General features: G+C 35.3%; 8 protein-coding genes and 2 non-coding genes across 10 annotated transcripts; 3 read left to right on the top strand and 7 right to left on the bottom strand.

Moving 5' to 3' along the window:
- Positions 1–566: 566 nt before the first annotated feature.
- Positions 567–3,848, top strand: RO3G_05919 (uncharacterized protein; the record flags this gene model as incomplete). The annotated part of the gene is made up of 1 exon (XM_067660509.1): positions 567–3,848. The coding sequence occupies one exon, from the start codon at positions 567–569 to the stop codon at positions 3,846–3,848; it is 3,282 nt and encodes a 1,093-aa protein (XP_067516610.1).
- Positions 3,849–5,627: 1,779 nt separating this feature from the next.
- RO3G_05918 (uncharacterized protein) lies at positions 5,628–7,491 on the top strand (the record flags this gene model as incomplete). The annotated part of the gene is made up of 3 exons (XM_067660508.1): positions 5,628–5,943; positions 6,056–6,382; positions 6,458–7,491. The coding sequence occupies 3 exons, from the start codon at positions 5,628–5,630 to the stop codon at positions 7,489–7,491; spliced, it is 1,677 nt and encodes a 558-aa protein (XP_067516609.1).
- Positions 7,492–8,008: 517 nt separating this feature from the next.
- Positions 8,009–8,119, top strand: RO3G_05917 (uncharacterized protein; the record flags this gene model as incomplete). The annotated part of the gene is made up of 1 exon (XM_067660507.1): positions 8,009–8,119. The coding sequence occupies one exon, from the start codon at positions 8,009–8,011 to the stop codon at positions 8,117–8,119; it is 111 nt and encodes a 36-aa protein (XP_067516608.1).
- A 2,811-nt stretch (positions 8,120–10,930) lies between these two features.
- RO3G_05916 (uncharacterized protein) lies at positions 10,931–11,953 on the bottom strand (the record flags this gene model as incomplete). Its single annotated transcript, XM_067660506.1, has 1 exon — positions 10,931–11,953. The coding sequence occupies one exon, from the start codon at positions 11,951–11,953 to the stop codon at positions 10,931–10,933; it is 1,023 nt and encodes a 340-aa protein (XP_067516607.1).
- A 1,694-nt stretch (positions 11,954–13,647) lies between these two features.
- On the bottom strand, positions 13,648–13,719 carry RO3G_19061. The gene has a single exon. It is a non-coding gene; the product is annotated as a tRNA-Asp (tRNA).
- Positions 13,720–14,387: 668 nt separating this feature from the next.
- RO3G_05915 (uncharacterized protein) lies at positions 14,388–15,266 on the bottom strand (the record flags this gene model as incomplete). The annotated part of the gene is made up of 1 exon (XM_067660505.1): positions 14,388–15,266. One exon carries the CDS (start codon positions 15,264–15,266, stop codon positions 14,388–14,390), a length of 879 nt encoding a protein of 292 aa, XP_067516606.1.
- Positions 15,267–19,150: 3,884 nt separating this feature from the next.
- On the bottom strand, positions 19,151–19,482 carry RO3G_05914 (uncharacterized protein; the record flags this gene model as incomplete). The annotated part of the gene is made up of 2 exons (XM_067660504.1): positions 19,151–19,168; positions 19,222–19,482. The coding sequence occupies 2 exons, from the start codon at positions 19,480–19,482 to the stop codon at positions 19,151–19,153; spliced, it is 279 nt and encodes a 92-aa protein (XP_067516605.1).
- A 325-nt stretch (positions 19,483–19,807) lies between these two features.
- Positions 19,808–21,025, bottom strand: RO3G_05913 (uncharacterized protein; the record flags this gene model as incomplete). Its single annotated transcript, XM_067660503.1, has 1 exon — positions 19,808–21,025. The coding sequence occupies one exon, from the start codon at positions 21,023–21,025 to the stop codon at positions 19,808–19,810; it is 1,218 nt and encodes a 405-aa protein (XP_067516604.1).
- A 556-nt stretch (positions 21,026–21,581) lies between these two features.
- On the bottom strand, positions 21,582–22,844 carry RO3G_05912 (uncharacterized protein; the record flags this gene model as incomplete). Its single annotated transcript, XM_067660502.1, has 1 exon — positions 21,582–22,844. One exon carries the CDS (start codon positions 22,842–22,844, stop codon positions 21,582–21,584), a length of 1,263 nt encoding a protein of 420 aa, XP_067516603.1.
- Positions 22,845–24,300: 1,456 nt separating this feature from the next.
- Positions 24,301–24,372, bottom strand: RO3G_19060. Its single transcript has one exon. It is a non-coding gene; the product is annotated as a tRNA-Asp (tRNA).
- Positions 24,373–25,715: the final 1,343 nt, after the last annotated feature.

Below are 25,715 nucleotides of genomic sequence, written 5' to 3'. Positions count from 1 at the left end.
AGTATGCCGAAAAGGTGCGTTGCAGTTATTAAAGCAAAAGATCGTTGGACTAAATATTGATTTTTTTAAATAAAGTGTGCAAAAATGTTGACTTATAAATGCCGTCAAAACTGGTCGCATGTACCATCGAACTTTAAGTGCCAATTACTACCAGTATACTGGCTCTACTGTGATATCTGTGCTACCATATAATTGTCCAGAGTTTGCTCTTTCGAATGAAGTATATTTCATTGCTATAGACTAAGAAATGAAGAAGAAGATAGTGCGTATAGGCAAAATATGAAAACATGCGACCAGTTTTGACGGCCACTGTACCTCTATATAACACTACGTGTTACATAGTCATCAGTACTCATAAACAACTTTAGTAATTTACATTGTGCAACTTCGGTTCCTCAATTATTAGTTTTATAAAATCAGACGTAGTTTGTATTTAATGAACTCTCTCTCCTGTCTTCACTCAATAAAGAGGTTCAAGAGTCTCATCGATTATCAGTTTCTCTTTTCACACTTTATATTTACTTTTAATCGACTACAAACTACTCACCAATATCACATTTTTTTCGATGAATTCCAACACCGAACCTCATCAAGACCCACCACCACCATCACCATCACTATCACCAGACGATGTTGCCGATCAGTTAAGCGACATAGATTTAACATCCAACAATAATCCATCCATCCAAGAGGATGTGGTTATGACCGAAGCTGTAGGTGCTAAACCATCTTCAATCGATACCAAAATATCGCCTGAAGAACACATCTCAGAATTAGAAAAAAGAAAAGTCAACATGTACAACATTTGGAAGGTCTTAGATGATAAGTCTTCAGAGTTGATGTTGATGGATGATGACCACCTTCTTGAGGCAAATCAGAAAAGATTATCCTATATTGAAGGAAACATCCAAAGACTCACTAACTTAATTGAAGCTGAGCGAAAACTTGTTAATTTAACTGTGCCTTTCACATCACATAACGTTAATAATAAGTACATTCCCAGTGACCAATTACCAAAGTTCAATGTTGACGCCACCGCTAGTGCCTTATACCAACTCACTCATCGCGATGGTAATAAAAATGACAAAAATTCTACTAACGAGCCATCTTTAGAAAGGTTCTTAAGAGAATTTGAAAGAAAATTTCGCGACCATGGTGTCTCGATTGGTGAAAATTGGTTGCCAAACTTGGAGATTTGCTTTAAAAAGTCTGACAACAACCTTGATCACGATTGGTTTGCTCGTTATGTGAAAAGACCTGTCGTTGAATTGAAGGAAAAGAGAAGTTGGGTTGAAGTGAAAGATCTTTTGATTCAGAAGTTCGATTTAGCTTCCCAAACGTCACAGTTGTCTTGGACAAAGTACCTGGTGAATTTTAACCAAGGCGCTACCGAGTCCCTTATGGCCTCAATTCATCGTTTCCGTCTTTTTGCCACTGGTGCCAAGTTCTCTTCATCTGTGTCGAACCCAATTCTCAATACCCTTTTCCTTACAAGGTTATTTACAGCTAAGTATCAAGAAACTATTCTTGCCACTGTTGAAAAGTACAATAAATCTTTTCTTTCTAGTGTTAATAATACGACAAAGGAAAGTATTTATGCTCCTAATAATGCTCTCATGCCACGCGATATGTCTTGGGACGACTTTGAAGCTATTCTTGTCAAAAATATTGCTCATCTCGAAAGTGCTTTGATTTATATTCAAAAAGAACATCAACAAGAAGTATCAAAAAGACAAGCTGAATCAGCAAATGATCATCAATCCAAGAAAAGAAAATTTATTACAACAAATGATCAATCTACAAGATACAACAACAATATCTCTCGTTCCAATGTATCCAACTACAACAACAACAACAATAATAGATCAATGAACAACACATCTCGATCTAATACAAAAAATGATTTTTTCCAAGAAATTGCTGACTTGAAGAAAAAAGGCCTTTGCACTTACTGTAAAACAGCAAAATATTCAATTGATCACGCGAAAATCTGTTCTGCTAGAATCAAATATGAAGAAAGAAAGAAGATGATGAATAATCATAAACCTTCTGTAAGTATTAAACCAAATAATATAAAAATTAAAAATGATAAAAATGACAAAGCTATTGCTGGCCTTGAAGTAACCCTTCAGTCCAATCTTGCAAGTCAAAATTTAAAAGTTGTTAAGAGCGATATTTCTAATTCTCTCTCATTTAACTCTAGCCAAGATAAAATAAAAGCAAGTAATAAAGATTATGATTCTTCTTCCGAAGATGAATATGAGTTGTTCTTTAATGAATATGATAGAGATTTAATTTCTTCAAATAAAGACAACAACCTTGATCTAGAGTATAACAACGATATAAATGTTTTTGCTTTACGCAATCATACTGTAGGAGACATTGACAATCCTTTTGATTCTGACTGTGTTTCTTTTTCACCTGTCACTCCAATCACTCTAAATAATAATAACACCTATGGTATCATCGATACTGGTGCTAACGTCTCTGTTATCAATAAGAATTTTGCTAACGCTAATAATATTGAGTTCAACTCCATCCCTGGTCATCTTGTTCTAGCTAATGGTAATAAGATTCCACGAATGCAAACAACTCATTTCGTCAATGTTGAATACGATAATGTAGACAGTGTTATCAAACATAAATTTGATGTCATTGATGATACTATCCTTTCCTACGATAATAAGATCCTCATTGGCATTGACCTTCTTCCAAAGCTCTCTATCCATTTAATGAATGTTGCAGTAAAACATAAAAGTACTGAAAAAGAAAAAGATGGTTCTATTGTTGATAAAGCATATGAGCCTAACATATCTCGAGCTGGTACTGATAAAGAACAAAAGGTCTTTGATTTAGCCATCAAACCTTACATAGTTGCCAATCAACAATTAAATAAGAATTCTCTATGTAACATTCCTGATGCTGTATTGTATCTACCAACTCCTCCAAATTACGTTGCTAATATCAAACAGTATCCAATTCCTTATACTCTACAACCTAAAGTAATGGAAATTATTAATAATTGGATTGAAGATGGTATTATTGTTCCTGCTAAACCTTCTGCATGGAATCTACCAATGACTGTAACTGTAAAAAAGAATCTAGATGGCACTAAGACTGATAAAATAAGATTAGTTTTAGACCCTAGAATGTTGAATAAGGTTTTACCTATTGACAACCATCAACTTCCTCTAATTAATGACATTTTTAATTCAATGTCTAATGCAGTCGTCTTTTCTACTTTGGACCTCAAATCCGCTTTTAATCAATTCCCTGTTTACGGACCTGATCAGATTAAGACAACTTTTACTGCTCCAAATAATCTACAATATATGTACAGAGGTGCTCCCTTTGGTATATCGACTATTAGTCAACTATCCTCACGAATAATGCTTACATTGTTTAAAGATTTACCTTATGTGAAATGCTTTGTGGACGATATTTGTATATTCAGTTCATCTATGCATTCACATTTCCTTCATGTTAAAAAAGTTTTACAAATCCTAACTGACGCAAATTTGAAAATTAATTTTGAAAAAACGTACTTGGCAAAATCTGCTGTTTTTTTATTGGGTTATTCTATTTCCGCACAAGGAAAGAAAATAGATCCACGAAAATTAACAAACATCCATGAGTGGCCTAGACCATCCACACAAAAGCAAATTCAAAGTTTTCTTGGATTTGTTAATTATTTTAGACAGCAAACTCCAAATGCAGCCTTACTTATGGCTCCTTTAGATGCCTTACGTTCTCATGATGAGAATTTCAATGGTCCTTTTATTTGGACTCCTGAACATCAATTACATTTTGACAGTATTAAGAACATATTGTGTTCTGAATTACAGTAGGTCAAAAAACTGCTGCAAGGAATCCATTTTTCTTGGTTTTTGTAGCGCACGTCCTGTTACAATGGCACAAACTGCCTCTGTTCCCACATAGTAAATCTTCTACATGTCTTGAGAAATCCGAAAGAGTTTAAGCCCTATTGGATAAGTATTGAAGGAAGTATGAGATGCGCAATTTGAAAATTTGGAAAAACGAAAATTTGAACGGAATGAATTTATTTATTAATATTTAGTTGAACCTCCTTTTCTATTAATAATCTCTTGAGTTCTTCTCAAAATGTTATCTACATGCCTTTGGCAAAGTTATTTATCGAAGTCAATTCATATCTCATCAACTCGTTCCCAAAGCACATCTGTGTTCTTTGCTCTACGTTCGTAATAATTGAGCTACAACTTCAATGGATGCCATACGTGCTCGATTGAATTTAAGTCCGGGCTCTGAGCTGGCCAATCGTTAATATAGCTCTCTTGGTTACTACATAACTAGGCCATTGTAAATTATGCCTTGTGCTTTGGGTCATTGTCATGCTAAAATTAAATGTTGGACCAGTCGAAATTGTAGTACTTCATAGTACCACAAAGCGTAGTGTTCAAAATACGCTGGTAAACACCCGAGTACAACTTTCCATCGTAAATTCAGCAAGCATATTCTGGTCCTTCAGAGGTTATACAACACCAGGACATCAATTTGCTAGCTTCATGCTGAATTACAAAATGCAGGTCATGATGTTGAAAAAGGTCACTTGGCCTTTTCCGATAGTGATCATCACCATCAAAGCCCTATACGTTGATCTTAGTTTCATTAAAGTAAACGATTTGTTGTCAGTCAACCATTGCCCAATCCTGATGCTCCTTGTTCCATTTCAACTGATGCTACGTATGCACTTTTGTCTGAAATGGCTCCTTTTTTTCTATCAGAAAATGGAACTCCATTGATTTCAGTACGTTAATTTCTGACTGGTATGAGATATCGTAGCCAAATCCAACAGGCTCCCGGTATACCTCTTTGGAAGTCTTTAAAACCCGTTCAATGACTTTTCTTTTGATTAACCGCTTCGTCACTTTGGAGACTACTGCAGGTCTATCACCTGTGCTCACTGTCCTACTTGAAAACAACGTTATAAAGTATCTACTAACAGTTGATTCATGTAATCCAGTCTCCTTAGCAATATCATATTTTGATGTGGATCCGGTTAATGTCTGTTTGAGATCGTTTACTTTCTCCTCTGACAGTGATTTATGCATGCAATTGACGAGAGGCTAAAAACGAGAAATAATTTAAACAAGGGAATATAAAATTTAAAATAAAGGAATTGTAAGCACTCTTAAATACAGATAACATTCTAATCACGTCAAAAGTGAGAAAAATTGTGATGGCAACCGGTTGGGTTGTATTAAAATTCATTATTTCAAACATATGTAAACAAGTAAAAAATACCGGATGTTTAAAATACTACCTTTAGCAGTATCAAATTCCACCAATAAACATTGCCCATATCCGATAATCGACGAATAAACGCACTTTCTATTGAGGTACAAACAGTCAAAGTTTGAGATAGTTTGGTGCAGTATCCATGGACAAGCAGCTGTAAAACATGAATTTTGCAATTCCTTGCAGCAGTTTTTTGACCTACTGTAGTTTTATCTCACGCTGATCTGTCTCACCCTTTTTGCATTGCCACTGATTCTTCAGATTATGGCACTGGCTGTTGTTTATATCAAGAGTTCGAAATGACTAACCCAAATGGAGAAGTATCTAAAATTAAAAGGTACATTGGTTTTATGTCTCGTTCTCTATCAAGAAGTGAAAAACGTTATAGTGTTACTATGCGTGAATTGCTTGGTGTAGTTTATGCCTTAACCCAATTTCATAAATTTATATGGGGCACACGATTTACGTTATACACTGACCATAAAGCTCTATGCTATATTCATTCCCAAAAGAATGCCAATAGTATGCTTATTAAATGGCTTGACGTTATTCTTGATTACAACTTTAGTGTTGTTCATGTTCGAAGATTAGATAGCATCCTTCCCGATAAACTATCTAGGTTATATCCACCTAAAGATACGGTTGAGCATTATGACATTAATAAGGGTAAAAGACTAGCTTCTTTTAGACAGAATCATGCAGAATCTGATAAGATAAACATTAAAAAAAAGGCAAAAAGCACAAGCCAAATTTAATGTTACTGTCAATCATGTTTTAGTGGACTCCCAAACCACAACTTCCGATGCTTTCATACCCATCGACTTAGCCACTTCATGTGTTGCCCAAAACGTTCATGATCTAAATTCCCAAATTCATAATAGTAATAATACATCTAATGATATTCAAAATATTTTCTATGTGCAATCTGCGCAATCAATATACAAGGATTACTTAATTCCACCTAATTCAGATCACCCTCAGTTACTAAATGATGCCCATAATAAGATTGGCCATTACGGTGCTGAACAAATGGTCAAAAGACTTCATGATGAAGGTATTCACTGGCCAAATTTAATCGGTGATTGCGTCAAATTTATCAAACAATGTAAAGAATGTATGCGACATAATATAGAAAAAAGAGGCTATCATCCTCTACGTAGTATTTATAGCTATTATCCAGGTGATCATTATGCTATTGATCTTGGTGGTCCAATGCATACTACTTCTATTTATGGTAACAATTATTTTATGGTAATCATAGACGTCTGTACGCGATTCTCTATACTTCGTGCTTTGCCTGATAAGAGAGCAGATACAATTTTACGTGCACTAATTGATGTCTTTTCCATAATTGGTTTTCCCACTAAACTCCAAAGTGACAATGGAACAGAATTTAAAAATTCTCTTTCAAAAGATATAGCTGATTCTATGGATTATGATCATAGATTTATTACTCCTTTACATCCTTCAGCTAATGGTTTAAGTGAACGTACAGTTCAAACCGTTAAAAAATTACTTGCTAAAGCAACTAATGGTGTTGGCAATGACTGGGACATATATCTCCCATCCATTCAACTTGCCATGAATAATCGCATATCCAAGCGTTTAAACTCTACACCTTTTTCTTTAATGTTTGCTCGTAAAATGAATGAACCCTATGGCTTTCGTTCTGACAAGCATCAACTCAATGAAGTTAATGATAAACCTCCTATGTCACATGAAGAGTTAATGAAACGTATCGACTATATGACTGATATTGTTTTTCCAGCTATCACTGCTAAAACCAAAGCTCAAATTGAACTTGAGCAAGCTAAATTTAATAATTCCCATCGATTAGTGGATTATGCTCCTGACTCCCATGTCATGGTCCGCATTCCAACTAAATCTGGTCAACTAGCTCCTGCTTATGAAGGACCCTACACAGTCGTACGTAAGAACCAAGATAATGCCTATATTTTGCGTGACGAAACTGGTGTCCTCATGCCTCGTGCATATACCACTACTGAACTGAAATTAATTTCTAATGAAGAAGTAATTGAACTGGATGACCAAGGAAACGAAATCAAAAGTTTCGAAATCGAAGCAGTTCTTAACCATCGTGGTCCTCCCAAAAATCGTGAGTACCTTGTACGTTGGAAAAATTATAGTAGTGAATGGGATGAATGGCTGATCGCAGATAAATTTAATGATCCAAACACTCTACGAAAATATTGAAAAAATATTGGAGAAAAACACAGTGGCCGTCAAAACTGGTCGCATGTTTTCATATTTTGCCTATACGCGCTATCTTCTTCTTCATTTCTTAGTCTATAGCAATGAAATATAGTTCATTCGAAAGAGCAAACTCTGGACAATTATATGGTAACACACACATCACAGTAGAGCCAGTATACTGGTAGTAATTGGCACTTAAAGTCCGACGGTACATGCGACCAGTTTTGACGGCATTAATAAGTCAACATTTTTACACACTTTATTTAAAAAAATTAATATTTAGTCCAACGACCTTTTGCTTTAATAACTGCAGCATACCTTTTCGGCATACTTTCGATGTATTTTTAGCATTCTTCTTTGGAAATGGCATACCAGGTCTGACCTATACGCTCCCATAGCTCATGCATACTAGTTGGTGGTGCCTCATAGCTATGAAATAGCTCTCTCTTTAAATGAGCCCACATATGCTCTATGGGATTTAGGTCTGGTGATTGAGGAGGCCATTTCAATGCTTCAAATGGCTGCTGGTCAATCCATTCTTTCACTACCTTCGATGTATGCTTCGGATCATTGTCCTGCTGAAACACCATTTTGGAAGAATCCAAGCCATAGCTTCTCATTGCCTTGAGTAAGTCGTCTTTTAGGACCTCAAGATAGCATTCGCTATTCATACGATGACCAACATCAACTATCCACCCAACTCCTTCCCATGTAATGCAGCACCAGACCATGATATTGCCGCCTCCATGCTTGACGGTTTGCTGTACATGTCGCGAGTTCAATTCCTCATGGGGTAGTTTCCATGCATAAGCCTTTCCGTCGGATGCAAAACGATTTACTTTAGTCTCATCAGAGAATATGACCCGTTTCCAGTCATCCACAGTCCAATGTTGGTGCGATTTGGCCCACTGAAGGCGTTTCACGATGTTTTGGCTGCGTAGCAAAGGTTTTTGAGGCTTGACAAACGCTATAAAGCCAGCTTTTTTAAGAACGCGGCGTACGGTACTGTCACTTACTGACATTCCAAATTCTTCTTTTAGAGCTTTTTGGATCTCTACAGCGTTATTTTTTCTTCCTAAGGTGACTAATCTCCGGATGTAGTTCACCATGCGTTGGCTAATTAGAGATGGGCGACCACCTTCATCAACATTTCCACTCATCTTAAGAGATGAGCGGTAATTCTGAACAGTGGTACGACTAACACCAACTTGTTTCGCTATTTTGCTGTTTGACTTCTTGAATCTCAGCAATGAGTAGATGCTGTTTACTTTGTCGTTTGAAATTGCACGCATGTCGGATCTGCAATGGTATAATGTCTTAATGGCGTGCTGCAATTTAGCAAAAAAACACTTACATTTAAATAATATTACGATGTAAGAAGAAAGAGAAGAAAAAAACATAAAAAAATTAAAATTAAGCCACATTTTTGTGGCTATATTATGTTACTTACAAACGCCGTCAAAACTGGTCGCATGTGCCGTCGGAATTTAAGTGCCAACTACTACCAGTATATTGGGTCTACGGTGATGTCTGTGTTACCATATGATTGTACAGAGTTTGCTCTTTCGAATGAAGTATATTTCATTGCTATAGACTAAGAAATGAAGAAGAAGATAGTGCGTATAGGCAAAATATGAAAACATGCGACCAGTTTTGACGGCCACTGTAAATCCTCGTTGTAAGCTGTTCATTTGCATCCTCTACGCATTTGTGTTGTTTTACATTGACTTCATTACTTTCGAATGAAAGAAATTAATTCTTTTTTTTTTAAAAAAAAAAAGTATGTGACTTTCCTAATCAAAGCCACTTTAATTTTCCCTGTAATCTCACACTGGTGGGGAGCTATGTCGTATTTTCCTTATTAAATACTCAAACGTCGTGTGAGATTACTCAAGATCTCCATGTCATATAATTTAAAACTACCTCTATATAACACTTCGTGTTATATAGTCATCAGTACTCATAAACAACTTTAGTAATTTACATTGTGCAACTTCGGTTCCTCAATTATTAATTTTATAAACTAAGACGTAGTTTGTATTTAATGAGCTCCCTCTCCTGTCTTCACTCAATAAAGAGGTTCAAGAGTCTCATCGATTATCAGTTTCCCTTTTACACTTTATTTTAACTCTTAATCGACTACAAACTACTCACCAATATCACAGCTGAGCATCAGAAACTGTGCGTAAAGGTCCTTGTCGAAACTTTAGGCGGATGATTGCATTAGTTATTTTGCTGACTACGACCGGTCGACTACCACGGTCACAAGCCTTGATGTTCTTTTCTTCCTTTCTTATCCTGTTGATTGTCTATTTGGAGATTCCTGCTACCCTAAAAAGATCCGCTGGCACACGAACTAAGTGTATTCGGAATCTCAGAGCTTCGCTTTTAGAGTTGCTTATTTTCTTAAGCATATAAGGCAAGTACTTTGTTATAGTGAATAGGGTAAAAACAAAAGGGGGAATTCAATGGGAAATACAAAATAAGCATGAGTTTATGTATTTTTCAAGAGCTACTAAAGCTCACTAATATACTGTGAAATCTGATAGCAAACGGGAGAGATATGAGGAAAATTGAAAGAAGGCTAGACAAGTACTATATTTTTGGCGAAAATTGAAATATTCAAAAAATCACTAAAAATGACTTTATGCCTGAGGGATGTCCGACACAGTTCCCGTTTACATATCATAATGTATATTTTAGACTGCCTTTCAGATGGTATATGCCACAAATGTCGCAGACATATGGCGGAGATGCAATACTGATTTTCATTTTTGTGCACCAGTTTTGTCCGCTACTGTATATGATTATTTTTTTTTTTGTGCTTTTCTATTTTTGAATTTTTTTTTGTTTATCTTCAGGGACTGAGGTCCCTCCTAGGACTGAGTCCCTTCTTCAGCAAAAGCTACACCAACTGCGTCACAACGGTAAGGCGTTCGTTATTGTTATTTTGTAGTATGTTTGGTTTGGGTTGTGTTGTAACTTGTCGGTTATACTGTAATTAGACGTGCTTACGGAGGTAAATTTAGGCGTTTGATTGTTAAAGTTGATAGAGTTTTTCTTGATAAGAGTAAGATTTAAGCAAAAGCTTGTTATATTTGTCGCTGATAGTGACCACCAGATCTTATGTGTAAGATCAATACGATGTTTCTTGAGAAGGTATTGGGATTTAAAGTATATAATAAAAATATCAGGGACTTTATACAGTGGGTGAAAAAACTCTAAAAACGTCAGATATTTTTTCAGTTTTTAGCCTCTGTGAGCATACACAGCGACTTAAATCATGCAAAAACTTTATGACATACTTGTTGTACTGTCTATTACATGTCATGAAATTTTTAAGTTCAGATCATTATTTAACAGTCCGAAAAAGCGATAGAAGTGTTGTGGGCTTATTTTTAGAGTTTTTTCCCTTTACTTTTATTATATTATAGATGACTTAATACCGAGTAGATCCACCTTTGGCATCGATTATTGCCTTAATACGTGCAGGCATAGTGTCAATATACCTTATGCAAACTTCTTTATCAAAGGAGTTCCATTCCTTTTCAACTCTTTCCCACAATTCATGGACGCCTTTGGCTTTCTTGTCATATAACGATAGCTTCAACTTCAAATGATGCCAAAGATGCTCAATAGGATTAAGGTCAGGACTTTGAGCTGGCCAGTCATCAATGTAGTTCACCCCCTTAGCTTTTAGCCATTGGACGGTTGACTTGGAACGATGCTTTGGGTCACCATCGTGCTGAAAATACGCAGTAGACCAATCCATATTATAGTACTCCATTGTTTCCCGAAGTGTTGTGTCCAATATATGTTGGTAAAGATCCGAGTTCATAGTTCCATCGTATATCTGACAGGCGTATCCGGGTCCCTCATACGTCATGCACCCCCACATCATCAAACTACCGCCCCCATGCTTAACAGTTACGTCAATATGATGAGGTTTAAGAGGGTCCCCTGGTCTTGACCAATAGTACTTACACCCGTCAGAGCCCCAAATGTTCACTTTTGTTTCATCAGAGAATACTACGCGTCGCCAGTCATCCGTAGCCCAGTTTTGGTGCTTCTTGGCCCATGCTAGCCGTCTCTTCATGTGCTTTGCGGTTAACAAAGGCTTTTTGACCTTAATCGCAGCAAAGAAGTTCATCGATTCCAACACATTTATAGCGGTTTTATATGATATGTAATATCCAAGCTCCATGAGCTTGCCATGTACTTCCCTTGCAGTCTTGAGTTGGCCTTGTAAAACTTGAAGTTTGATGAACCTCTTCGTCTGAGCGGACACAACCATAGGTCTACCACCAAGTCGACGCTGTCGGTTTGGGAAAAACTTGTTCGCATAGTTATTAACTGTTGCATACGTAACCCTAAAGCAGTTCGCAACCTCCATGGAGACTTTTCCAGCAAGTATAGCGGACTTTATATCGTTTTTGATGTCAGCAGAGAGAGATTTAGGCATGATTGAGGTGTTTAAGATATTTAAAAATTAAATGGAAAAAATTACGAAAAAAAGAGAAAAGCGACCCCTTTTATTCTTTTGGAGCCTTTATGAGTCATAATAAGTCATTAAAAGTCCGAGGAGTCTGTCGGTCGGTCCGTGTATCCGACATTTATGGAAGTGAAAAAACTCTAAAAATAAACCAGTCTTCTTCTAGCAGTTGTTTTCGGATGAATAACCACCATCTGAGATTTAAAATTTGTCATACTATTTTTTATTTTTAGTGCTACATATATGCAAAATTTCAAGGCGATACACCAATTTGGTAGAACATAACAATCAAAAACGCTGATAACGTCATAACGTTTTTAGAGTTTTTTCACCCACTGTAAGTAAAGATAGCCTGTTTATAATATAAGTGATTCTTTATTGAATTGAATAAGATATAGAATAATTATGTCAAAGAAAATAATTGTCGGGATATTTATACTAGTTGCGGTTGTTCTTTTTTTTTTTTCTTTTTTTTTGAAGTTTCTTTCATTTTTCTATTTTTTTTCATTTTTGAACCTTGTTTGATATCTGAACTTTGTTTCATTTTTGAACTTTCTAGTCTTCGCTAGCCTGACTTTGTGTAACGCTTTCATTTTGGTTTTGTGGGTTAGAGTGTGTTTTAGAGAAGTTTTTCTTGAAATTTTAGAGTAAGATACTGTAGTGACCGCCAGATCTTTTAATTAAGATCAAATAAAGGTAAAGGTAAAAAAAAAATAAAGGAATCAGGAACTTTTATGAGAAGGTTACCTGTTTATTGAATAAAATATATAAAATAAAATGTGAGTAGAACTGTACTGTCCTTTTTCTTCATCTAAATAGTTGAGATATTTATATTAATTTTTCTTTTTGACTTCTTTGTCACATTATACACTGCAAAGATTTAAATTCCGTCGTTTTGTTCTTGCGAGTGTCGTGTCAGATCACGAATAGATTTTTTAAGGTAATTAACAAAGGTACAAGATAATTAATTGAGTAGTAAAAAGCCAATTGTTTATTTAATAAATATAAGATCTATTTATACTATTTTATGTTTGCTGCGGTGGTGATGTTTGTTACTTGCAGTTATGATGTTAATACTGAAGACACTGCGGTTGTACTGCGGTTATACTGCGGTTGCTAGTGTAACTTTAGCGTTTTTGTTGTAATGGCCTTAAGAGTTTAGAAGTAAATTTGACTTTTCTTTAGAGTGTAAAAGAATTTGAGATCAAAGATTTGTGTTTAAATGAATAAATTTGGTTTGCTTGTAGTAAGTGACCACCAGATCTTGTATTGTAGATCAAACAGTAAAAATTAATAAAGAGTTTTCTTGATAAGAGAATATAAAAGTGATACGATGAAGATAATTTGACTTCAAAGGACTTGACTTGCTTGAGTTATAAAGTAAAGATCAAAGAGTTTTAATAAAGAGGAACTCGATGTTTATTTCAATAAAAGATATTTTTAAAAGTGAAGTTCAGTCAAATTATAAGAGGGGATATTTATATGATTATTATTTTTTTGTGTTTTTCTATTTTTTTTTTTTTGTTTATCTTTAGGGACTGAGGTCCCTCCTAGGACTGAGTCCTTTCTTCAGCAAAAGTTACACCAACTGCGTCACAACACCAACTACGTCACAACATAATAAACTTCACAAAACTTGATAAAAGTAACTTCAAGTTACGGTACTCTCCGGCGGGGAATTGAACCCCGGTCTCCCGCGTGACAGGCGGGGATACTCACCACTATACTACCGAAGACTTACTTATGTGATATGTGTGTTTTCCCCGGTTATGTTTACATTGAATAATATGACTCCACTGGAAATAATTGGTGATTGTCAACATCTACAGTCAGTTGTTGCATCTAAAAATCAACGTTTTTGACGTCTTTGATTAAATGAAAAAAGTTAACGTTCGCTGTATTGGTCATTTTCGAATTTTGAAAAAAGATTCAGGTGCGAAAAAAATAAAGAAATTGAACAATATTTTTGTTTTTTTTGTAGCGTAAGTATTTATAAAGTTACAGTGGCTACCAAAACCGTTCGCACAAAACGTATTTTTTCCTTTCTGAATCTTTTGTGACCTATTGCGCATAAAAGATACCATATTTAATACATATTTCCTAAGAGTACAAACTCTTGGCTTTCTGATGAAATATAAAATGTCACCCTATGCACACCCTAACTCGTACTACGGAGAATCAAAACTCAAAGGCACATTCGAACGGTTTTGGGGCCACATATTTTAAAGCGAAATGAATTAAAATAGTTTATTTAATATCCAATATACAAGCCATCAGCCCTCATAACTGCACGACATCGATCGGGCATACTTTTAATAAACTTTTGGCATTCTTCAGCCGTGATTTGGTACCAAGTGTGTCCTATACGATCCCATAGCTCATGTATACCACATGGAGGGCAGTCTTAATTTTTAAACAGCCGTCTTTTAAGTAATTGCCACATGTTTTCAATTGGGTTCAAGTCCGGTGATTGTGGTGGCCATTTCATGACGTAAAACTCTTGCTCATTTAGCCATTTTGATACGACTTTAGCTGTATGTTTGGGGTCGTTGTCCTGCATAAAGATAAATTGATTTGTAGATTTTCCACTTTCTTCCATATACCAGGCCAAAGACTTCATCAAGTCATCTTGTAAAACCTCCAAATAAACGTCCTTTGTCATGTTCTTGCCCACATCTACAATATAGCCTGGACCGTACCAGCTAATGCAGCTCCATACCATTATAGAGCCTCCTCCATGCTTCACTGTCTCACAAACCTGGTGCTTTTTTAACGGTTGGCCTGGCACTTTCCATGCATAAGACTTCCCGTCGGACCCAAAACGGTTGACTTTGGTTTCGTCAGACCATATGATGTTCATCCAATCGTTTACTGTCCAGTCAATGTGCTGACGAGCCCATTGGAGCCTCTTCTTTCTATTTCTTTCATTAATTAAAGGTTTCTTTGGCCTGACAAATGAGACCAAACCAGCATCTCTTAACGCTCTACGTACAGTATTTACAGAAACTGACTTGCCCAAGTTCTGCTCTAACGACTGCTGTGCTTGTACAGCATTTTCGAGACCATCTACTGTTACAGCACGAACGAGATGCTGTTGTTCCCGCTTAGTGAGCGCTTTTGGCCTACCACCTTTGTCAATTCGAGCAGGCAAGCCTAACTCCAAACGAATTTTATGCACAGTAGAGGATGATACTTTGACTAACTTTGCAATTTTATGATAAGAAAAGCCTTGACGAAGGTAAAACTCGATAGTGTTCTTGCGATCTTCTGTTAATGGTTGCATGTTGGGTAATTACTTGGTAGATGTCGAGATGTCGAAATGAGAATGTGCGAATGACAAAGAAAAAAAAGCAAAAAAATAATGCGCAGTGGTGAATTAGTAAGCAGCGAAAGTTCTGGAAGAATTGGAGGGTGCAGTGACTGCGTTTATCGCAATCGAAGAATTCCTCAAGCGTGGCCCCAAAACCGTTCGAATGTGCCTTTGAGATTTGATTCTCCGCAGTACGAGTTAGGGTGCGCATAGGGTGACATTTTATACGTCATCAGAAAGCCAAGAGTTTGTACTCTTAGGAAATATGTATTAGATATGGTATCTTTTATGCGCAATAGGTCACAAAAGATTCAGAAAGGAAAAAATACGTTTTGTGCGAACGGTTTTGGTAGCCACTGTAACTAGGCTATTGTAGATTATGCCTTGTGCTTTGTGTTATTATCATGCTAAAGCTAAATGTTGGACCAGTCGAAATTGTAGTACTTCATAGTACCACAAAGCGTAGTGTTCAAAATATGCTGGTAAACACCCGAGTTCAAGTTTCCATCGTAAATTTAGCAAGCATATCCTGGTCGTTCAGAGGTTATACAACACCAGGACATCAATTTGCTAGCTTCATGCTGGATTACAAAATGCAGGTCATGATGTTGAAAAAGGTCACTTGGCCTTTTCCGATAGTGATCATCATCATCAAAGCCCTATACGTTGATCTTGGTTTCATTAAAGTAAACGATCTGTTGTCAGTCAACCATTGCCTAATCCTGATGCTCCTTATTCCATTTTAACTGATGCTACGTATGCACTTTTGTCTGAAATGGCTTCTTTTTTTCTATCAGAAAATGGAACTCCATTGATTTCAGTACGTTAATTTCTGACTGGTATGAGATATCATAGCCAAATCCAACCAGCTCCCGGTACACCTCTTTAGAAGCCTTTAGAACCCATTCCATGACTTTTCTTTTGATTAACCGCTTCGTCACTTTGGAGACTACTGTAGGTCTACCACCTGTGTTTACTGTCCTACTTGAAAACAGCCGTCTAGAGTATCTACTAACAGTTGATTAATGTAATCCAGGCTCCTTGGAAATATCATACATTGATGTGGATGCGGTTAATGCCTGTTTGTAATCGTTTATTTTCTCCTCTGACAGCCGTTTAGGCATGCGATTGACGATAGGGTAAAAAAGAGAAATAATTTAAATAAGGGAATATAAAATTTAAAATAAAGGAATTGTAAGCGCTTTTATATACTGGTATCATTCTAATCATGTCAAGAATGTGAAAAATTATGATAGCAACCGGTTGAGTCGTATTAAAATTCGTCATTTAAAACATATGTGAACAAGTAAAAAATGTCGGATGTTCATAATACTACCTTTAGCGATCTCAAATTCCACCAATAACCATTGCCCATATCCGATAATCGACGAATAAATGCACTTTCTATTGAGGTACAAACAGTCAAGGTTTGAGATAGTTTGGTGCAGTACCCATGGACAACCAGCTGTAAAACCTGAATTTTGCAATTCCTTGCAGCAGTTTTGTGACCTACTGTATGTAATATTTCTCTTTTTTTTTGTTTTGTCCTTTATTATTATTATTTTTTTTTGTTTTGTTTTGTTCATCGTCTACCCTCCCATCCTCCATAGTAGTTGATTATAATAAATGATTTTTTTTTAATATGCAAGTCTTGATAAGAAGTCTGCACTTTCGTTTACTCTGCCAGGTCGATATTTCACTTCATAATCATATTCTGATAATATTGTTATCCATCGAGCGATAATTCCAGTAGGATTTGAGGTTTTAAGTAGGCCATTTAATGCAGAGTGGTCAGTTATGATTGTGAATTTTTTTCCAAGTAAATATGGTCTGAAAGTTTTGACTGCCCATATTACCGCTAGAAATTCTAATTTTGTTGCTGCATAATGTATTTCGCTTGATTTAAGGCCTCGACTGGCATATACAACCTAAACCGAGCTTTGAGGCGTCTGTTACTAGTATAAATGGTTTAGTGAAATCTGGTCTGGTCAGAACAGGTGCTGTTGTAAGCAACTTTTTGAGTAACACAAAAGAGTCAGTTGTTTCCTTTGTCCATGGTAGTTTTTTCTTGGTCTTTGTTTGATCGTGCAACGGTCGTGCAATTGAGGCAAAATTCTTGATAAACCTTCGATAATATGATGCAATTCCAAGAAAGGCTCGTACTTGGGTTATAGTTCTAGGTACGGGATAATCAATGGTTTTCTTTATCTTCTCAGGATCTGTTTGTATCCCTTCTTTTGTTACAATGTATCCTAGGAATTTCAGGTGATCTTTAAAAAAGAAGCACTTTTCAGGGTTGAGTTTGAGATTTGCGATTTGTATACAGTTGAATACTCGATCTGAATGTTGTAGATGTTCAATTGAATTCTCAGAATAAATGTTGAGGTCATCTATGTATGCCACGAGTCATTTGTTGATTAAAGATCTAAAACAGAGATCGATGAGTCTTTGAAATGTTGCTGGTGAGTTGACTAATCCCATAGGTAACGTATTATAATGATAGGTTCCAAGTTTTGTTGTGAATGCTGTAAGTTCTTTGCTTGATTCTTCCATAGGGACTTGATGAAACCCTGCTCTTATATCTAGGGCAGAAAATACTTTTGCTTTTCCAAGTGTATCGAGTAAATCATCTATTCTTGGTAAAGGATATGCGACCTTTTTTGTCACTGCATTTAATTTTCGGTAATCTATAGCCATTCGGTATTCTCCGTTCTTTTTCTTGACAAGAATTATAGGTGCTGCCCAAGGACTGTTTGATGGGGTGATAACTCCTAGCTTTGTATATTTTTCTAATTCTTTTTGAAGATATTCTGCTTCGATAGGGCTCATTCTATATGGTCTGTGACTGATTGGATGGGTATTTTCTTTAATGATTATTCTGTGGGCCAGTAGATTAGTATAGCCAATGGTATCATTATTCCAATTGAATATACAGTGGGTGGAAAAATGGTTCCAATGTTTTCAATTTGCAACTTTAAAGCTTTATATCTTTTGAACTACAAACGGTAGCGGCTCACAAAAACATGCATTTTGTAGCGCCTTTCAAGCTAATATTAGTGCAAAAAGGTTTTGTTTGTACTGTTACACAATCGGGAAAATTAAGATTAAATACAAAAACCGACATTGGAACCATTTTTCCACTATGTGCATTATTTTATTAATATCTTGTATGACCGCCTTTCGCAGCAATTACAGCTCTACAACGATCAGGCATACTATCTATGTATCTCCTACAGTCTTCTGCTGTAAAAGTAGACCATTCTTTTTCAACGCGATTCCATAGTTCATGCACACCTTTTGCCCTAGTATCATAGGCACTTAACTTGAGCTTAAGGTGGTGCCAGATGTGCTATATTGGGTTTAGATCTGGACTTTGTGAAGGCCAGTTGAAGGTTTGATCACACTTGAAGTTATTTTCCTTGAACCATTGCCTAGCTAGCTTAGACGTGTGTTTAGGATCGTTATCCAGCTGAAAATAGATGTCCTGAGGATGGTAACCGTAGTACTCAAGGCTGTCCATAAGAGTTGTACCAAGTATTCCGACATAATCAGAAGCCTTCATTGTGCCTTCACTAATCCAGCATGCATAACCAGGTCCGCCATAGGTAATACAACCCCATACCATAATGCTACCACTCCCTCCTTTAACTGTTAAGTCGAGATGATGGGGTTGAAGTTTATCATCTGGTCGACTCCAATAGTACTTGCAACCATCTGAGCTGTAAACATTAACTTTTGTTTCGTCACTGAATACCATGCGTCTTCAGTCGTCGCTTGGCCAGCTTTTATGCTCTTCCGCCCATGCTAGTCGTCTTGCCTTCTGAACCTTAGTCAATAAAGGCTTTTTTATCTTTATCTTAGCATGGAAGTTCGTGCTTTTCATAATGTTAATGGTGCCTGAGTAACTAATAGTGTGGCCAGTACATACTAGATACTTATGAACAGCCTTTGCAGTCTTGAGGGTACCATTAACAATCTGCTTACGTATATAAGACTTGGTGGTAACGCTTAGAACAGCCTTTCTACCAGGGTTTGCTGTTAATCTACCAGGAGAAAACTTGTTGGCATATCTGCTTAAGGTGGATTTTTTTAAGTTTGGAATACGTTCCATCATCACTGAGTATGGCTTGTTCTGTAAAACCAACGATTTGATGCTTTCTTGCTTGTTTTTAGAAAGAGCACGAACCATATGTGTAGTGATACCCTAGAGCTTCGATATGTGGAGAAAGAAAAGGAAAAAAAATATTTGACCGGGGATAAATTAATTTTATAAGTCACGTAGGCTTTTTCGGCGATAGTCGCAAACGTATGACTCATAATTAGCCAAAAAACTCCAGCGAAAGCTCCACCAATTAACAAATAAACTTATATACAGTTGTAATGGAAAAATGGTTCCAATGTCGGGTTTTGTATTTAGTCTTAAGATTTTCCCGATTGTGTAACAGTACAAACAAAACCTTTTTGCACTAATATTAGCTTGAAAGGCGCTACAAAATGCATGTTTTTGTGAGCCGCTACCGTTTGTAGTTCAAAAGATATAAAGCTTTAAAGTTGCAAATTGAAAACATTGGAACCATTTTTCCACCCACTGTATGCTTGTATCTTTCAAGTAACTTTCTTAATTCACGTTCGAGTTCGGCTGAAATTTCTCCTGTTTCTAATTTGATGAATAGTTTGTGCTCTAACATAGGTTCCTCTTTTTCTTTTCTTTCTTCAATGTTTTGTTCCATCATACATAACTGAAGGTTTTCTTCTACTTCATATGCTTGCAAAATAGATTGTGTATTAAATTTTTCTAGCCATCCCAGTTCTTCATATGACTGAAAAATTACATCCTCAGTAGTTCGATTGTAAAGTTTAATTTCTATACTCTTTTTGTTGACAACGAGACTTGAACAGACATCAAAATATCCAGTTTTTACAATAAGTTGATCATTAGTAGGCTCGAAATTATACCTAATTTTTTGATCTGTTTTAGGTTTATCCATGTGTATAGATTTTGAAGTATTCGCTTGTAAGCTTAACTCATCTTCTGAGGCTCGAATAATGTATTTTTCTGTTTCTTCTTCAATGACAACCTGCTCGATATTACTATCTTCTAATAATAACAGTGGTTTTTCTTCATATTCCAATTCCGATGTTTCTTCCTCAGATATTTCATCTTCTTCATTATATGAACTGCTTTCTTCATCTGATTGTTCCACATTACTCGAACTATTTTCTTCAAAATGTACTTGCTTTATTGATTTTGAATTTGTCAGACTAATTGGATTTTTGTACGTTTGTGTATACATAGTAACTTTTGGAGGAGCAACGCTTTTTCGTAGGAATGATATTTCTAACTCTGCTCTTTGATTTTTGTATGATACTTTTAATGAAGCACTACTGAAATCAATTTTTGCTTTTGCTCGATTTAGCCAGTTGTTACCAATGATGAGTGGCGTGGGACAATGTGGAAGAACTTCAATGGTCCCAGGTATGATCATTCCTTCTTTTACTTGAATTGGCACATCGTATATCAATCCTAAGGCAGGTTGTTTTGTTCCATTTCCTAGTGTGAATATACTTTCTGATGCGGCATCAATTTGTAATCCTAGAGTTTCGGCTAGCGCCTTTGACATACAAGATTTTGCTGCTCCACAGTCGATTAACGTTTTAATATTTTTATCGCCTATTGAGATGTTGGTGTAAACTGCAGTGGTATTTAATTCATCATCTTCAATTACTGCCATTGTATCATTTGGAGCTTCTTTTGCATGTAATGTTGATGGCTGACATGCTTTCGCTAGTTTTCTCCTCATAGTAGGTGTGGATTTAATCAAGTCTCGAAATGTTATGTTTGCTTTCTGATCTAGAACATCTGTTACGATATCATATCCGATCTCAAGAGGTCTTCTTCTTCTTTTAGGTTTTATGGTTGAACTTTCTTTCATTTGGGTATCTGTATCAGGCTGAGAAGTATTGGGATGTACTTGTCTTATTTCTGAGGGCTTTATTTCTTCTAGATGGCTACGGGTGGTAACTCTTCTTTTTGTTAATGATGTTTCAGGACGTTTTCCAGTGCTTCTTGCTTTAGGTGTTACGTACGGTTCAGCTCGGATTACTTCAGGAGGATTTTCTCGTCTGATTGCTGAATATAGCTCAGTATTTTGCTGAGGTTGATGGGATTCATTTTGTGATAATATTACGTTGAGTTGGTGAGGTTGTTTAGTTTGATTAATGGATTTTTCGTTTTTGTTTTGGGTGTTTGATTGACCATTCTTTTGAGATTCAAAAGCAACCAACCATTTAGTTTTTTGACTGATGATTCTGTTGCTGACGATTTTGTAGATTATTTTGAAAAGGTTGATTATTATAGTGGTTATTGTTTGTTTGTTTATAATGAGGCGGATTAGGTTGGTTGTTTTGTGGTTCTCGATACAAGTTGTTATAATCGGATCTGCCATAGCCATTGTCATAATTATTTCTTGATCTATAATTATGGTAACCATTTTGATTATTATATCTGTTATGTCTTGGATAATCATCATTGTATCCTTGATTGTAATCAGGATTGCCAGTGTGACTGTAATCGTTGGCCATACGATTCCGGTAATATGGTCTATTTGAAGATTGTGGCTGATATTGCGGTTGTTGTTTCAATTCATTTCGGATAGTCTGTTGGATGAGATTCAAAAGGTCTTGCTGTGAAGTCTGGCAAGCATTATTCTTATTCATTGACTGCGTATACTGCTGATTGTAACCAGCACGACCTACAACTTCCATAGTACTTAACTGGTGAGGACCAGTTATTACATTGGTAGTGAAGGCTTCTGATTTAACATTAGTACTTGCGTCATTAACAGGAATAATGTGACCATGACTTTCATCCACATCTACTAATTCAATATTGTGTTTGGTGTAAGCGTTTTGGTTTGTGTATATATGATCGTCCTGATAGATAAGTGCATTGTGAATGTTTCTTGGGATAAATGGGTTGTCTACCATTGCGATTTTTCTTGGTCGATGGGCATTCCACCATCCTTCAGCGTGGTTGACCCATTCCTTGAATGTGCGAGAACTGCTTTGTATACAGAACAATTTGATTTCCTTTAATAGTCCAGCTTTGAATCTGCTTTCAATTACTGCTTCATTTGAGATATTAGCCAAATCCGCAGCTTCACGAAGTCTTGATAGGAAAATTTGTGGATGTTCTTGAGTTCCTTGACACATGTCATTAAATTCAATCTCGTAGCTTTGGATAAGTTCAGGTGTGATGTAATGTTTCTTCAGTAATTCCATTGCTTGCTCATAATCAACATCTGGATTTTCTACGAGTATGACACGTTCATAGTATACTTTTGCGGCGCGTCTTAGTTGAGATTTGAGGATGGCTAATTTGCGAGAGTCATTATTAGTGTTACTGATAGCAAGGTAGGATTCCAGTATTTCTTGAAAATGTCGAAAGTCTTCTCCTTCATATCCATAAAATTCAATTAGTCGCGGGCGGAAGCCTGGGTTAACACTTTGGTTGCTGATTGTTGCCAACACGTTTTGTCCTGTTGTAGTCATTGTTGCTAATAGATGCTTTGATATTGTTGATTCGATTTTGGGAATTTTTTTTTTCTTCTGTTTATTATTTTTTTTTTGTTGTAGCTGTAAGGTTCTGTTCCTTAGGAGTTTAAATGTTTGTTTAATTGTTTAGGTTGATAACTTGTTTCTTTTTAATTTGATGAAGATCCCTCGTAGTGACCACCAAATGTAAGGTTCGTTAGGCTTTCGGGTTTCGATAGATTTGATATAAGTTGTTGAGATAAAGTTTTAGTAATTGAATAAAGTATTGGATAAAGTAAGTTCCAAATAGAGTAGATAATTCGAGTTATAAGTTCGCTTGTGTATAGTGACCACCAGATCTTGTTAAGTGGATCAAACTTGATTTGTAAAGTAAGATGTAAAGAAATGTAATAAAAATATAAAATGAATACAATGAAGATAATTTGCTTCAAGGGAATTCGACTTGTTTGTAATAAATTAAGAAAAATTGATTTGTCTTTTAAGAGACTATTTATTGAATAAAAGTGAATATCAGTGAACTGAAGTAAATTGAAATAAAAGATATAGGGATATTTATATAAAAATAATAGAGGGAAAAGAAAAAGAAATAAGGTTGATATTTTTACTTGAGTCGATGTTGTGTATTTCAGTTAAATTACTGAAGTCGATTTCAAAGTCAGTTGTACCGTCCAAGATTTTATAGATGTCTTCATCATTCTCGTTACACTACTTAATAATTTATCTGCACCTTTGTTAATGTGATGATTGGATTTTGTAAGGTTTTTTGTAGTATAAATAGGTTTGTACTGAATAAGTCTTGATATAAGATCAAAGGTTTAGATAGGATTTGATTCCAAAAAGAGTAATAGATTGAATATAAGTTTGCTTGTAATAAGGGACCACCAGATCTTGTTAAGTAGATCAAACTGTTTTGAGTAAAGTAAAATAAAAAGATAATATAAAAGGGATTACAATGAAGTGTATATGCTTCAAGGGACTTCTTGTTCTTGATGTTAAGTAAAATAAAAGAAAAATAAAAGAGGTTTACTTTGAATGATATTTATTTGAAATAATCAAAAAGTAAAATGAAGTAAGTAAAAAGTAAATAGAAACAATATATGTAGAAACAAAAGTAAGTAAGAAAAAAAGTAAGTAGGTAAAGTATAAGAAATATTGAAGTTATTTATATGTTTTTGGTTTTTCTGATTATATGCTGTTTTTGATGATTTTATGGATATTCTATATTTTTTTGTATTTTTCTGGATTTGTCTGTATTCATACGTATTTGTTTGTATGTTCCTGGATTTAAACTAATTGGAGAGAGAAAAGTCGAATGCTGCCAAAGTTTGCTGCATTGTGTTACATTAATTACTATAAAGACTATTCGTGATCAAACACGACACAACGACATAAAAAGAGACTACGCCTACAAAATAAAAAAGGACTTGGAAGATCAGCTATCTTCCTATGGATACTCTCCGGCGGGGAATTGAACCCCGGTCTCCCGCGTGACAGGCGGGGATACTCACCACTATACTACCGAAGACCTTCCCTGCACTGATATGTGCTATGCTGGTCAGGACCGCTTCTTTTTTCCAAATGAACACTACAAATAATTGGTGATTTTCAACATCCACAATCAGTTGTTGTATCTAATAATCAACGTTTTTGACGTCTTTGATTAAATGAAAAAAATTAACTTTCGCTGTATTGGTCATTTTCGAATTTTAAAAAAAGATTCAGGTGCGAAAAAAATAAAGAAATTGAACAATACTTTTGTTTTTTTTGTAGCGTAAGTATTCATAAAGTTATTCATGTTTTAAAAAAGTGTCTTTTTTTTCAAATGGTCTTTTTTTGGAAATCCTGTTCCCTCTATCGTTGAAAGATCGATATCTTCGTTTTTTTTATTTTTGAGGGCAAAATGCGGAAATCAAAAGCATTTTGCGATTATTTTGTTCAGAAGAATACATATTAGGAAGGTGGTTTGTGATTTTTAGCTTAGATCATTACAAACGTGTTACAAAACGTAATAAAATAGTCGTGTTTGGGAAAAAAATGACCTGGTAAAAAAAGACTAAGTTAAAAAAAAGACGAAGTTAAAAAAAAAGAAAAGAAAAGAGTATAGCTATAAAAAGTTCATTGTTCAAATGAAAACAATCATCTAACAACAAGTACACTTCATAGAAATGCAAACTACTTTTACATTATAAAAAAAGAATACGTGTATATTCTAAAAGAATAAAAAATAAAGAAGCTCTGCTAACATTTTGTTACAAGGCAGTTATAATTAACAAATACATACAAAACTCTTTTGTTTATCAAATAAATAGATTGCTTTATTATTTTTTATGACAGATATAATAAAAGAATATATGTTTTTAAGCTTATACTAGTTCATTACTTACTTTATGTTTGTACATGGGTGTAATTTGCCATTAGCCATTAGCCATTAGAGATGTTAGCAATGACAACTTTCTTTACCAAAAAGAACTTTTTAGCAACAAGCAGTAATATAAGATTGATATTTTTATAGTTTCTTTAAGTTGGAAAGAACAACTTTGCCCATGAGTTTCATGTTCGTCATCCGAATGTGTACCATTAGGAATTCCTAATGTAAAAAAAAGAAAAAAAAAAAAAAAAAGAAACCAACATTAGACTTGGTTGTTATTATTTTTTTTTTTATAAACTTACATTTGAACCGTTGTTGAGCTTTCTTTTTTATCTTTTGTATCTGTTAAGGATACATAAGATTATAAGTCACTTTATGTTATTAAAAGAATCCGGATATGATCCTGAATAGTTGGTGGACATATTGTGGAATCTTTTTAAACATTATTCCTCTGAACAGATCCATAAACAATTTGGATGAGTTTTTATATTAATCTTTTT

The sequence above is a fragment of the Rhizopus delemar genome, genomic scaffold, assembly GCF_000149305.1.
Source record: "Rhizopus delemar RA 99-880 supercont3.4 genomic scaffold, whole genome shotgun sequence".
NCBI lineage: Eukaryota > Fungi > Mucoromycota > Mucoromycetes > Mucorales > Rhizopodaceae > Rhizopus > Rhizopus delemar.
The sequence above is the reverse complement of the archived record's forward strand: the minus strand, read 5'-3'. Positions and strand labels throughout refer to the sequence as shown.